At 39.8% G+C, this 15,151-nt stretch overlaps 1 protein-coding gene across 1 annotated transcript in view; it reads left to right on the forward strand.

The window, feature by feature from the left end:
- Window positions 1–15,151, forward strand: part of dync2h1 (dynein cytoplasmic 2 heavy chain 1) — a 123,592-nt gene that overhangs the window by 65,781 nt on the left and 42,660 nt on the right. The window contains exons 62-71 of the mRNA XM_084418454.1: window positions 2,176–2,302; window positions 2,802–2,943; window positions 3,306–3,415; window positions 10,032–10,130; window positions 10,617–10,740; window positions 12,117–12,280; window positions 12,374–12,493; window positions 13,483–13,617; window positions 13,731–13,874; window positions 14,259–14,348. Of these exons, the coding sequence (XP_084274580.1) occupies window positions 2,176–2,302; window positions 2,802–2,943; window positions 3,306–3,415; window positions 10,032–10,130; window positions 10,617–10,740; window positions 12,117–12,280; window positions 12,374–12,493; window positions 13,483–13,617; window positions 13,731–13,874; window positions 14,259–14,348 (1,255 nt within the window). The remainder of the gene's footprint in view (window positions 1–2,175; window positions 2,303–2,801; window positions 2,944–3,305; window positions 3,416–10,031; window positions 10,131–10,616; window positions 10,741–12,116; window positions 12,281–12,373; window positions 12,494–13,482; window positions 13,618–13,730; window positions 13,875–14,258; window positions 14,349–15,151) is intronic.

Consider the following 15,151-nt stretch of genomic DNA (forward strand, 5'->3'; position numbering starts at 1 on the left):
ATCTGGTAACTTAGTTACAGGACATATTTACATCACATTTAGAAAAAATTATAATTTCTACAAATATATGCCATACGACCTGAGGAGCTTTAGCACTCTCTCGACTCCCATACAGATATTTTCAGTCAGAGAAACAGAGGAAGCTCCCGAAAAAAAAAGTTACTTTATTTTTTGATAGTCCGGTTTAAAGAGACGAGACGTAGGCTATGACAGATCAAATAAAAACATGACTGTGATAGCCTTTAAGATTGGTCTGATTTCTTCAAGCATTCGCTATGTTTTTTTTTTTTACTATGCGTATCTTCAAGCGTTTACTATGTTTACTATGGTAACGGCTAGCGCGCATAGTCTTTTGCATCACAAACAGAAGGCATTCAAACATGAACGCGATTTAAATTATTTTATTTTTAAGTCTTAAATGCTGACAGAATCATCCGGCGCTGCCGTCTCCCAACGGTAAACTCCTCCTCTGTTGGTAACCACTCCTCTAGCCCGAGCTGGCCCGCTTTGGCCCAAGGTATTCGACGGGCCAGAAATCCTGGCCGTTGGCCCCGAGTAAGCCCCGATCAAGCCCCAGAAGTGACAGTGGAAACGCGACTGGCCCTGGCACGCACTAGCACGGCCCGGCCCTGGCCCGACAGTGGAAACGCGGCTACTGTCCTCTTTTGTTACTTTTCCGATCCATTCAATTATTTCTGAATAAACAAACAATGCAGTTTACATGCTTCTTCCTTGTCGCATTATTCATAAAGATAATTAATAAATGCACGCACATGAACGTGATAAATGTTACAGATATGTTTTACTATGCACAAACAAATGCCTTTCCTTTACATGTGCAAAATTCAGAATTAAAGGAATGTGCTGCAATTTGTACAAAAAGAGAGTCTGTAGTAGGCTAGCCTGTGTGTTTTAGCCATTAAATAAGCACATTTAGTTTCAAGTTTGTTAAGTTTCGTTTTGAAGAAAGCTTTTCTTTAAAGTGAATTTCGTTTTGTATAAATTGTATCTTAATTTTAATACATTCCAATTGCCTGGATTTAATACATAAAAAGCAATAGGCCTATATAGCAGACAATATAATCATGACATGCAGTCGCCGGCGCGTCGCGGTCACTTACACCATTTGAAACTCGTAACACACGCTGTCACAGAATTTACAAATCTTGCTTGTTGCTCACACACATATTAAGTTGAAATAACAATATGTTGTAGTAACATTATTAATAATAATTAATCTTTAAGAATATTTGATTGAATGCTGAATGTTGTGCTTGTTCAATTTAATAAAATTTTAACTTTAATTGTGATAATTAAAATAATTGAATATTTAGTATTGAGTGGCCAATTTTTTCTCATTTATTAATAGTATTTATATAATATATATAACTGCGCAGCTCCCCCCTGTAGCTTAAATGATCTAGCACAGCAGCACCTGCGTTAAAAAAAAAATCTGGCGCCGCCCCTGGTTATAACGGCCCACATATTAAAAATGGTCGGGTTTAAATCGGGCTCGGGCTCATGATTACAATGAATGTGTCGGGCCGGGCCGGGCTTGATTTGTTGGGCCCGATCTAAGCTCTAATTTGAGTCCAGTAGAGTTTGGCGTTAGCGTTTTACTAAACTAACACAATATTTGAACTCGCTTGAAAGCATTTTCTGAGATTGCAGCAGTGCATTCCAGTGTTTTTTTGTTTTTGCATTAATATGCTATTATAGTTTTTGTTGATATTTTGAATTAGATTTTAGTAATTTTTTGTGAAATTTTAGTTTAAGTTTTAGTAATTTTGATGTTTTTGTCTTTTTTTATTATTTTTTTAAACAAGTATACATACGTTTTTTAGTTTATTTAATTGTATTTATTTTAGTACTTCAAATGAAACAAGAAATGTTGCCTTGGCAACTAGCTGAAATAATATAAGCTTAAGTTTTTAGTTTTTTTTTTTTTTCAGTTAATGTTTTTTTTTTTTTTTATATAATACTTTTTTATGCTTTTGTTTTTAGTTAACAACGATAATAACCCTGGTGGCATTCTGGCACTGCCTTCACAAATGCTGCATGCAATATTGGCTTTTGGAACAATGTTCAGAGTTTGAGCATGTCCTAGATGCCTTAAATGCTGTCTATGTAGCTCACTAGTTTGTGTGTGTGTGACATTTCCTCTCTGGTGTCCAGATTTCAGTGTCGTACGACTGAAGCAGCAAAACTGGAGTCTGAGGTGAGCAGAGCACAGGAGACCATCAGCGCAGCGGAGAAACTCCTGCAGCAGCTGGACGGAGAACACACTCGCTGGACCGCACAGGTGTGTCTGTGTGTGTGTGTGTGGTTCAGGTATTCCTTACATTGTGGACAAAATGCCCCCACAAGGAAAGTAATACAGAAGGAAAACAGCTAATAAATCATACTAAGTGATGTTTTCTGAAAATGTAGAAATGCAGAAAGTGTTTTTGTGATGGGCAGGTTTGGTGGTAGGGTGAGTGTAATAGTATAAAACAGTATAAAAATCATTATGTCTATGGAAAGTCCCCAAGAAACATGGAAGCCGAAGGTGTGTGTGAGTGTGTTTGTGTGTACAGGCCCAAATATATGTTCTATACTTATATTTATATATTTATATATATACACTATATTTTATTTTATTTTAATCTAGTGTTTTGTACATGTTTCTGTGATGGGTTGGTTTAGGCCATCTAAAATATCAGTAACCTGATATAAAATCAATGGAAGTCTATGCAATGTCATCAGTAATATCATGAAACAAACGTGTGTGTGTGTGTGTGTGTGTGTGTGTGTGTGTGTAGGTGGATGAGATCAGTGAGGAGTTGGACACTCTTCCTAAGAGAGCTCAACTCTCTGCTGCTTTCATCACGTATCTTCCTGCGGCTCCTGAAGACCAGCGGCGCAGCAGCCTAGACGACTGGATGAGCAGCTCAGGACTGCAGAGTAATACACACACACACACACACACACACACACAGCCTAGACGACTGGATGAGCAGCTCAGGACTGCAGAGTAATACACACACACACACTCACACTCACACACATACTCTAGTTCTTCAACTTTTTTCATTTAATACTCAAATTTATTTTATTTCAGCTTTGTTTCAATTACCAAAAATAATTTTTAATTGTTTTAGTTTTAGTAAACGATAACAGCGCTGTCATTAAACAGGAATACATCACCCAATCAGTAAACACACAGCATTTGACTTTGGAAAACATTTATGAATGATTATGTTGGACACCATTTTTAGCTCTTCTGATTGGCAGAGGCTTTAACAGTGGTGCTCTCTGATTGGCAGAGTTTGATTTGCGTCACTTCCTGTGTTCTGAGAGCGAGCAGCTGATCTGGAAGGGTGAAGGGTTGCCGTCTGATGACCTGTCGATGGAGAACGCTCTGGTCATCCTGCAGGTAACACACACATAGACCACTCTGTGCATCTGTGTTCCCATAATGCCCAGCGTTCACTCATTCATGTCTGTCTGTCCGCATGCTGACATCAGATTAATGAACTAAGATCAGTGGTAAGATTGCACATGTTTACTTAGAAGTGTTGACTTCCTATACTATACTATATTATACTATACCATACCATTCCCACTATCCTATATCATACTATACCATTCCCACTGTACCATACCATACTATACCATTCCCACTATCCTATATCATACTATACCATACCCACTATCCTATACCATACTATATCATACCATACCATTCCCACTATCCTATATCATACTATACCATTCCCACTATACCATACCATTCCCACTATCCTGTATCATACTATACCATTCCCACTATACCATACCATACTATACCATTCCCACTATCCTATATCATACTATACCATACCCACTATACCATACCATACTATACCATTCCCACTATCCTGTATCATACTATACCATTCCCACTATACCATACCATACTATACCATTCCCACTATCCTGTATCATACTATACCATTCCCACTATACCATACCATACTATACCATTCCCACTATCCTGTATCATACTATACCATTCCCACTATACCATACCATACTATACCATTCCCACTATCCTATATCATACTATACCATACCCACTATCCTATACCATACTATATCATACCATACCATTCCCACTATCCTATATCATACTATACCATTCCCACTATACCATACCATACTATACCATTCCCACTATACCATTCCCACTATACCATACCATACTATACCATTCCCACTATCCTATATCATACTATACCATTCCCACTATACCATACCATACTATACCATTCCCACTATCCTATATCATACTATACCATACCCACTATCCTATACCATACTATATCATACCATACCATTCCCACTATCCTATATCATACTATACCATTCCCACTATACCATACCATACTATACCATTCCCACTATCCTATATCATACTATACCATTCCCACTATACCATAGCATACTATACCATTCCCATACTATACCATACCATACCATACCCACTATCCTATACCATACTATATCATACCATACCATTCCCACTATCCTATATCATACTATACCATTCCCACTATACCATACCATACTATACCATTCCCACTATCCTATATCATACTATACCATTCCCACTATACCATACCATACTATACCATTCCCACTATCCTATATCATACTATACCATTCCCACTATACCATACCATACTATACCATTCCCACTATCCTATATCATACTATACCATTCCCACTATACCATACCATACTATACCATTCCCACTATCCTATATCATACTATACCATTCCCACTATCCTATATCATACTATACCATTCCCACTATACCATACCATACTATACCATTCCCACTATCCTATATCATACTATACCATTCCCACTATACCATATCATACCATACCATTCCCACTATCCTATATCATACTATACCATTCCCACTATACCATACCATACTATACCATTCCCACTATCCTATACCATAGCATACTATACCATTCCCATACTATACCATACCATACCATACCCACTATCCTATACCATACTATATCATACCATACCATACCATTCCCACTATCCTATATCATACTATACTAGGGCTGTCCCCGACTATGGATTTTCATAGTCGAATCAGAATCGTCATGTCTTGCCTATAGTCGACTAATAGTCGAATCATGTGTATGGGGGTGGGGCTTTAACGTTTCAAAGCCGCGATGTACAGAAAATCACACAAAGATACAGAAGAAAATGTATACAAACATCTTGGATCAATAAAACTAAGAAATAACATAAATAACTCCAGAAAGGCCACACTGCAGACAGGATTTGCATTTCACATGCAAATCAAATTAAATCGTCTAAATTACCTGTGCGAGCAGGCCAGCCTACAGCACAACATCATGCACCGAAAAAATAAACAATTAATTTACTCAATTAAATTAGAACAGAATATACCTTTCTAATAAATAAAAATACAAACCGAAATAAATCAGAATCAAGTCACAAGATGTGTGCAAAATGCCTAATGTGTGCAAAATGCCTAAAGTGCAGAGGAACATAATATTCAAAACACAAGCCACAAATAGTTGGATTAGATAGCCCTGACAGATTACCGTATTTTCCGCACTATAAGGCGCACCGGATTATAAGGCGCACCTTCAATGAATGGCCTATTTTAGAACTGTTTTCATATATAGGGCGCACCGGATTATAAGGCGCATATAGAATAGAAGATACTGCAGTCAAATGTTTGACTGGGTTTGCGTTATGCAGTGGTCACCAACCTTTTCAAGCCTAAGATCACATCCAAAGTCCAAATGTAAACCAAGATACCTTGTTTATACTCGACGCGTCCGCATGAGCGCGAAGTTAATAAAAAAAAATAATATCCGTCTGCTCAGGCAGATTCGGCTTAACAGCGCGCGCGCGCCTCTGAATCCGAAGATGCATGACTTTGAGCCGAATCTGCCCGAGCAGACGGATATTAGTAGTACATCTCATCACACCGGCACCCAGTTTGCGCGTCTAAATCAGTTGTATGGTCTGGTGTTCAGTCTAAAACAAAACAGTTGCGTCAAGTATAAATGCCTCGTCTGTTTGGGGAGTTGCGCGCGCAGTCAGCGGAGGCTCGCGCTCCGGTGTCATGCAGGCGAAAGTATAAACAAGGTTTAAGTCAGCGGTTGTTTAACAGACGTTAACATAAGGCGCCAGATCCATATATAAGGCGCTCCGGATTATAAGGCGCACTGTCGTTTTTTGAAAAAAATAAAGGCTTTTAAGTGCGCCTTATAGTGCGGAAAATACGGTAATAAATAAAATAAAAATAAAGAAATTATTAAAATAACGATAGTAGCCAGAATTTTCAACTTTGTCTTTTTAACTGCAGAAACAACAATAAATGCTAAACTGGAGGCAGTCTTTTTAGCTAAAAATGTTCACAGCATCCAAAAATCAAATTAGAACCGGCTGAAAAGTTTTGAAATCACTTGTACCCTACCTGATCGAGAGAACAAACCAGTCTTTCACTCTGACTGTGTCCGTTGGAGTCTTTTCAAATTGTGCGCGCGGATAAAATACATTCTAACGTGAAACCCAGTCTATGCGTGAAACGTGTTAACTTTGGCCGGCAGAAGTGCGATCCTGGTTTTCCTGATGCTAAATCCAGCCTTGGAGAATATCCTTTCTGATGGTGTACATCCACACTTTAGATTTTCTTATCCCAGACATTGTTAAAGATTTAAATCCTTGCCGCGAAGACGCTCCTCTGTCGGTCACGGATTGAAAGTGAAACTTAAATCTGTCACGGGGTGTTTGGATTTATTCACGCACGTTAAAAAATATTTATTAAAAGCTTCTTTCTTTGCACATTTTTATATACAGCATTATCATAATAGGCTGAATATTAACGTATTGACAGAAAACCGCTAGTTCTATGTGAAATCAGACATTGAGCGCCCTCATATAGCCAAAGTGGCATGATCCTCGTTTCATAACACCTCTGCGAAGATTCGACCGTGAGATCGGTAGTCGAATCAGGCTCCTCCTATCGAAGCATCGAATCTTCGACTATTCAGGGTCACCCCTATACTATACCATACCATACTATACCATTCCCACTAACCTATATCATACTATACCATTCCCACTATACTATACCATACTATACCATTCCCACTATCCTATACCATACTATATCATACCATACCATTCCCACTATCCTATATCATACTATACCATACCATACTATACCATTCCCACTATCCTATATCATACTATACCATTCCCACTATCCTATATCATACTATACCATTCCCACTATCCTATATCATACTATACCATTCCCACTATACCATACCATACTATACCATTCCCACTATCCTATATCATACTATACCATTCCCACTATACCATTACCATACTATACCATTCCCACTATACTATACCATACTATACCATTCCCACTATACTATACCATACCAAGTAGAAAAAAAGGACTTATTGGACAGTGAGTTTATATAGCAAAATATTATCTTAATAATGGGAAAAAATGTCACTTGATTACAAGTAAAGTTTCACTGTGCAAACAGGCCTTGAAATAAAATCCCTGGCGTGAATGTCTTATTAACTTAGTCATTATTTTTTAACCGTTTTCCCTTGTTTAATATTTTGTATGTCTAATACAGCTGCTTTTTTGGAAGTATGATCTCATCTTAACTGATTGAACCATTTGACGTGTGTGTGAGAAGTTAAAATTAGTGTTCTAATGAAGTCTGGTTTCTATGGTGACCCACCGTCATGTTGCCATAGAGAACAAGTGAAATGAAAGAACACCTGCAGGAAATAGAATCTGACGAAACCTGTCAGAAACCACATGGCTCATATTTCACTGTGAAATCAACATAAAAAAGTGTTTTTTGCATAAAGAAAATTAAGACTGTTTCAAGATTTTATGAACAATTAAACACATTTGTCCTCCAGATTCTCATTGTTTGGGGTGAAATATGAGCTGGACACGTTCCTACTCTAGTTATACAGAAGTTATACATTATTTATTTTAATTTATCTTAAAATTATTATTTAGACAATTCATTTGTGTTATTTCCCATTGATTGGAAACTTCTCTTTTCTACTCTTCTTGTCTCTCTCGTCTCGTCTTGTCTCTCCTCTCTTCATCTCTCCTCTTCTCTCGTTTCTTCTCGTCTCTCCTCATCTCGTCTCATCTTCTCTCGTCTCTTCTCCTGTTTTCTCATCTCGTCTCTCCTCTTCTCATCTCTTCTCCTCGTTTCTCATCTCGTCTCTTCGTCTTGTTTCCTCTCGTCTCTCCTCTAATCTCTTCTTCTCTCGTCTCATCTCTCATCATCTCATCTCATCAACTCTCGTCTCATCTTCTCTCGTTTCTTCTCCTGTTTTCTCATCTCGTCTCTCCTCTCCTCTTCTTGTCTCTTCTCCTCGTTTCTCATCTCGTCTCCTCTTGTCTCTCATCTCGTCCCTCCTCTTCTCGTCTCTTCTCCTCGTTTCTCCTCTCGTCTCCTCTTGTCTCTCTTCTCTCATCTCTTCTCCTCTTCTCGTCTCTTCTCCTCATTTCTCCTCTCGTCTCCTCTTGTCTCTCGTCTCTCCTCTTCTCCTCGTCTTGTCTCATCTTGTCTCTCCTCCTCTTCTCGTCTCTCCTCTTCTCTCCTCTCCTCTTCTCCTCTCGTCTCGTCTCATCTTGTCTCTCTCCTCCTCTCGTCTCCTCTTGTCTCTCGTCTCTCCTCTTCTCCTCGTCTTGTCTCATCTTGTCTCTCCTCCTCTTCTCGTCTCTCCTCTTCTCCTCTCGTCTCATCTCATCTTGTCTCTCCTCCTCTTCTCGTCTCTCCTCTCCTCTCCTCATCTTGTCTCCTCTCGTCTCATCTTGTCTCATCTTGTCTCTCCTCCTCTTCTCGTCTCTCCTCTTCCCTCCTCTCCTCTTCTCCCCTCCTCTCGTCTCATCTTGTCTCTCCTCCTCCTCTCATCTCTCCTCTTCTCTCCTCTCCTCATCTCGTCTCCTCTCGTCTCGTTTCGTCTCATCTTGTCTCTCCTCCTCTTCTCGTCTCTCCTCATCTCATCTCCTCTCGTCTCATCTCGTCTTGTCTCATCTTGTCTCATATCTCTCCTCCTCTCATCTCCTCTTCTCGTCTCTCCTCTCCTCTTCTCCTCTCGTCTCATCTCATCTTGTCTCTCCTCCTCTTCTCGTCTCTCCTCTCCTCATCTCGTCTCCTCTCGTCTCGTCTCATCTTGTCTCATCTTGTCTCATCTTGTCTCTCCTCCTCTTCTCGTCTCTCCTCTTCTCTTCTCTTCTCCCCTCTCCTCTCCTCTTCTCTTCTCCTCTCGTCTCATCTTGTCTCTCCTCCTCTTCTCGTCTCTTCTTCTCTCGTCTCCTCATCTCGTCTCGTCTTGTCTCATCTTGTCTCTCCTCCTCTTCTCGTCTCTCCTCTTCTCTTCTCTTCTCCCCTCTCCTCTCCTCTTCTCTTCTCCTCTTGTCTCATCTTGTCTCTCCTCCTCTTCTCGTCTCTTCTTCTCTCGTCTCCTCATCTCGTCTCGTCTTGTCTCATCTTGTCTCTCCTCCTCTTCTCGTCTCTCCTCTTCTCTCCTCTCCTCATCTCGTCTCCTCTCGTCTCCTCTCGTCTCGTCTCGTCTCATCTTGTCTCATCTTGTCTCATCTTGTCTCATCTTCTCTCCTCTCCTCAACTCGTCTCATCTTGTCTCATCTTGTCTCTCCTCCTCTTCTCGTCTCTCCTCTTCTCTCCTCTCCTCTTCTCCCCTCTCCTCTCCTCTTCTCCTCTCGTCTCGTCTCGTCTCGTCTCATCTTGTCTCTCCTCCTCTTCTCGTCTCTCCTCTTCTCTCCTCTCCTCATCTCATCTCCTCTCATCTCGTGTCGTTTTATCTTGTCTCTCCTCCTCTTCTCGTCTCTCCTCTCCTCTCCTCTCCTCTTCTCCCCTCTCCTCTTCTCCTCGTCTCCTCTCGTCTCGTCTCATCTTGTCTCTCTTCTCCTCTCGTCTCCCAGAGTGCTTCTTGTCCGTTCTTGATCGATCCATCCTCTCGTGCGACAGAGTGGTTGCGAACTCATCTGAAAGCACATCGTCTGGAGGTCATAAACCAACAGGTAAAAACACACACACACACACACAAACACACACACACACACACACACACACACACACACACACACACACACATACACACGTCTGGGCAGTATGTCAGAACTAATACTGTATCCCACATTGCAGTGTAATCGCAATTCAATTCAAACACAATTTCAAACATCTCCTCAACTCATTTTGGCATGTCCATATATTATAAAATAATTTATTTTCAGAACCAGTATTATTTATTATGATGTATTATTATAGTTTTTATTAATGCTATGATTTTTTTATATTTTCCATTGTAATTTAAATTCTAGGTAACGTTTTAGTCATTTAGTTTTTTTGGGGGGGGGGGGGGGGTCATTTTTATGTGTTTTATTTGTACAAATATGTCTGTATATTAATTTTTGTTTGAGTTATTTTTGTACATCAAGTTAAACTAAATGAAAGTGAGAAGTGTAGTTTCTCACATGCACATGTTTATTTGCCTTTATCTGTCTCAGGACACTAACTTCATGACGGTGTTGGAGTTATCCGTGCGCTTCGGGAAAACTCTGATCATCCAGGAGATGGACGGCGTGGAGCCGGTCCTGTACCCGCTGCTGCGGAGAGATCTCATCGCACAGGGTGAGTACAGTGAGTGTGTGTTAAACCTTTATTTTACATCAGCTGTTGTGCAGTAGGTGGCGCTATGTCTTTATACAGTTTATATAAAGTCATGTTATTACTGAATTAAGTTCATTTAAATCAAGCTTACTGACCCCAAACTTCTGAACGGTTGTGTGTATTCTGATTGGCTGTGATTTTGACATTTTACTTTCAGTAAGGACTGAAAAATTAATTGAGGCTTGAAACGTGTGGTGTCACACATGGTTAGAACTCGTGGAGTTAGACACTCCTAAGACACACACACACACACACACACACATGCATGCACACACTCACTCTCTCTCACACACACACTCACGCTCCTCCTCTCCTGTAGTGTGTTTATCCTCCTGTCCCAGCTGTATGAAATAAGACCCGCGGGCATCTCTGAAGCCTCCTCCATATGCTGCTGTGTGTGTGTATGTGTGTGTGTGTGTGTGGAGCAGATATGGCTGAGTCTATCAGGGACCGGCGGGAAGCAGATAAACCTTGAGGTTTTCTAAAACTAAGAGGTTTTCAGCGCTTGGATGAGGAGAGAAAGAGAGAGGGAAATTAAAGTGTGTGTACAGACTACTGCATTGCAGACGTACAGGAGAGACCACACACACACACACACACACACACACACACACACACACACACACAGTGTCATGTTCAGTTTGGCAGCCCCACAAATCCTCAAGGAGGATTCCACACCAATCTCAGCTGCATTCATTAACGCTGTTTTCACGCTACTCGTTTTTCAGCATTCCGCGGCTACACACTGTTATGCACACAGTCACAGTTATTTTTGTATTATTTATATACTATATATATATATATAATTTTTCTTTGTATGTTTAGTCTTTTCATCTAATATTTATTTATTATTTCAATTTTATTTCAGTTACTGGAAAATCATTTTTACTTTGTTTTAGCTTAAGTTAACAATAACAACACTGCAGAACACTCTGCATGTAATACTGTATCCCACAATGCAATTCACTCAACTTGACGTTCTATTTCCAGTGACACATGAATCGCAATTCAATTTAAAAGCAATTTCAACAGTTTTTTTTGTTGTTGTTCTAATTTCTCCTCCTCAACTCATTATTCAAACCAAAAGTACAGCATTTCTCACAAATAATGTATTTATGTTATTTTTTATTATATTTTATTTTCAACTCATTGAATTATTCATACAGTATAATGTAATAAGGTCGTGTGCCAAAAAACAAAAAAGATACTGATGTTTAAAACGTCACTGCACACTGTTTTACACACTGTTTTTCAGTATACTAGTACTTTATTCTGCTCTTTTGTGTGTGTGTGTGTGTGTGTGTGTGTGTGTGTGTGTGTGCGTGTGTGTGTGGCAGGGCCGCGATACGTGGTGCAGATCGGAGACAAAGTCATCGACTATAATGAGGATTTCCGTCTGTTTCTGGCGACCCGTAACCCCAGTCCCTTCATCCCACCTGACGCCGCGTCTGTCATCACTGAGGTGAACTTCACCACCACTAGAGCAGGACTGCGAGGACAGGTAACACTCACACACACACACACACACACACTCACTTAATAACTGCTCCAACTCCATAAAGATCATCATTATTGTGTGTGTGTGTGTGTTTAGCTGCTAGCGTTGACCATCCAGCAGGAGAAGCCAGAGCTGGAGAGTGAGAAAACCAAACTCTTACAACAGGAAGAGGAGAAGAAGATCCAGCTCGCTCAGCTGGAGGAGTCGCTGCTGGAGGTACTGAAGCAACAATCCCAGCATGCTCCCAAACGCACCATACACACGAGGTCTTTTACGGACCCCATCCTAAAATCTAAAAGTCAGCTGTATATTTACATGTATAAAGACATTAATACTGTGAAAAATAGATTTTATAAATATGTGTGAAATGTTATTTGGAAAATATTTAAAACTTTTTTTAAATCTCTATAGTACTGTGCCGTTAGATGTATTATTTATTTATTTAAATCAAATATTATTTATTTTAATCAATTAATTTATTTAAATCAAATTCAAGTCATTTATTATTTTGATTAAATATATTTATTATTTATTTAAATCAAACTTCGTTCATTTTTTTATTATTTAGTAATTATTATTTTTATATTATTTATTTAAATAAAATGTAACTATTTTTTATAAAATAAAATTTAGTTAGTTATTTAGTTTTATATTAGTTTTTATTTATTTATATATTTTTACAGTGATTTTCTCCAAACGTTTCCACTCCCTCAGTTTGAAAACCCCCTGGTTTCCTGGGTGTGTTTCTCCAAATTGCACATCACACAGTGTGTGTTGTGTATTATAAATATGTTTGAAATATTATTTGGAAAATATTTAGTATTTGTAAATAATTTTTAAATAATAATAGGATTTATTTTAATCAATTCATTTATTTTAATCAAATTCCATTCATTCATTCATTATTTTGATCTAATGTATTTATTATTTATTTAAATCAAACATTTAAATTTAATTAATTATTTATTTAATTATATTAATTTATTTTAATAAAATATTATTTATTTTAATAAGATTTTATTTTATTTTAATCAAAGTTAGTTACTTAGTTTTATTACTTATATATTTTTACAGTGATTTTCTCTAATAATAAGCTGATAAGTTTCCACTCCCTCAGTTTAAAAAAAACCCCTTGTTTTCCTGGATGTTTTTCTCCAAATATGCAGCAAAGAGTGTGTGTTTTATGTGTGTGTGTGTGTGTGTAGACTCTGGCGACGGCTCAAGGCAATATCCTGGAGAATAAGGAGCTTATTGAGTCTCTGAATCAGACCAAAGCCAGCAGTTCTCTGATCCACCAATCACTGACTGAATTCCACCGCCTGCAGACGTCCCTCGACCAGGTGATGCTGGGAAGAGTGCGATCATGACAGAGATAGCAGGAGTGACTGAAACAGCAGGTGGCAGCAGAGTAACGTCCGTCTGTGTGTGTGTGTGTGTGTGTGTGTGTGTGTAGGAAAGGGACGCTTACCTGCCGCTAGCCGAGACGGCCAGTAAGATGTACTTTGTGATCAGGGATCTGTCCAAGATTAATAACATGTACAGGTTCAGTCTGGTGTCGTTCCTGCGACTGTTCCACCGAGCGCTGCAGAACAAACAGGTGACGTGGAAACACACCTCACACACACACACATGCACTGGCAAAATAATGCATTCTCTGTGTTGAGACGAGATGTATATCTTGTTAATATATTAAATGTAGCATGTAGGAAGAGTATTACAAGGCGTTAGTATAAGCAGGACATCCCCTTGGACTTGGAGAATGGATAGAAATTATTAAAGAAATATACAATATGGAAGAATTGACTTTTATTTTGAGACTCAAAGGGACCTATTTCTAAAATACTGGAAGAATATTTTTTTCTTTTTCTTCTTTTTTTCTGTTTTCCATAATGCTGTATGCTTGAAAAATCAATAAAAATACAGTAAAAAAATCCCTAAAATGAATGCTGCATTAGTGAAGTGAACTGTGTGTGTGATGCAGGAAAGCGAGAGCACCGATGTGAGGATCTCCACGCTGGAGAACAGTCTGAAGAACATGGTGTATGAGTATATCTGCCGCTCACTCTTCAAGGTAACACACTGAACCACTCATTATGTTCCCATTGAGACGACCCCGCTCACCTAAAACCCCCAGCACCAATCAGAGCCCTCCTTATGTTCCCATAGCAATGACCAAGCCCACCTAAAACCCCCAGCACCAATCAGAGCCCTCCTTATGTTCCCATAGCGATGACCACGCCCAATTAAAACCCCCAGCACCAATCAGAGCCCTTCTTGTGTTCCCATAGCGATGATGTCGCCCACCTAAAACCCCCAGCACCAATCAGAGCCCTCCTTATGTTCCCATAGCGATGACGCCGCCCACCTAAAACCCCCAGCACCAATCAGAGCCCTCCTTATGTTCCCATAGCAATGACCAAGCCCACCTAAAACCCCCAGCACCAATCAGAGCCCTCCTTATGTTCCCATTGCGATGACCACGCCCACCTAAAACCCCCAGCACCAATCAGAGCCCTCCTTATGTTCCCATAGCGATGACCACGCCCAATTAAAACTCCCAGCACCAATCAGAGCCCTCCTTGTGTTCCCATAGCGATGATGTCGCCCACCTAAAACCCCCAGCACCAATCAGAGCCCTCCTTGTGTTACCATAGCGATGATGTCGCCCACCTAAAACCCCCAGCACCAATCAGAGCCCTCCTTATGTTCCCGTAGTGATGACCATGCCCACCTAAACCCCCAGCACCAATCAGAGCCCTCCTTATGTTCTCAAAGCGATGACCACGCCCACCTAAAACCCCCTGCACCAATCAGAGCCCTCCTTATGTTCCCATTGCGATGACCACGCCCACTTAAAACCCCCAGCACCAATCA

This window comes from Rutilus rutilus, assembly GCF_951802725.1.
Source record: "Rutilus rutilus genome assembly, chromosome: 9".
Lineage (NCBI taxonomy): Eukaryota > Metazoa > Chordata > Actinopteri > Cypriniformes > Leuciscidae > Rutilus > Rutilus rutilus.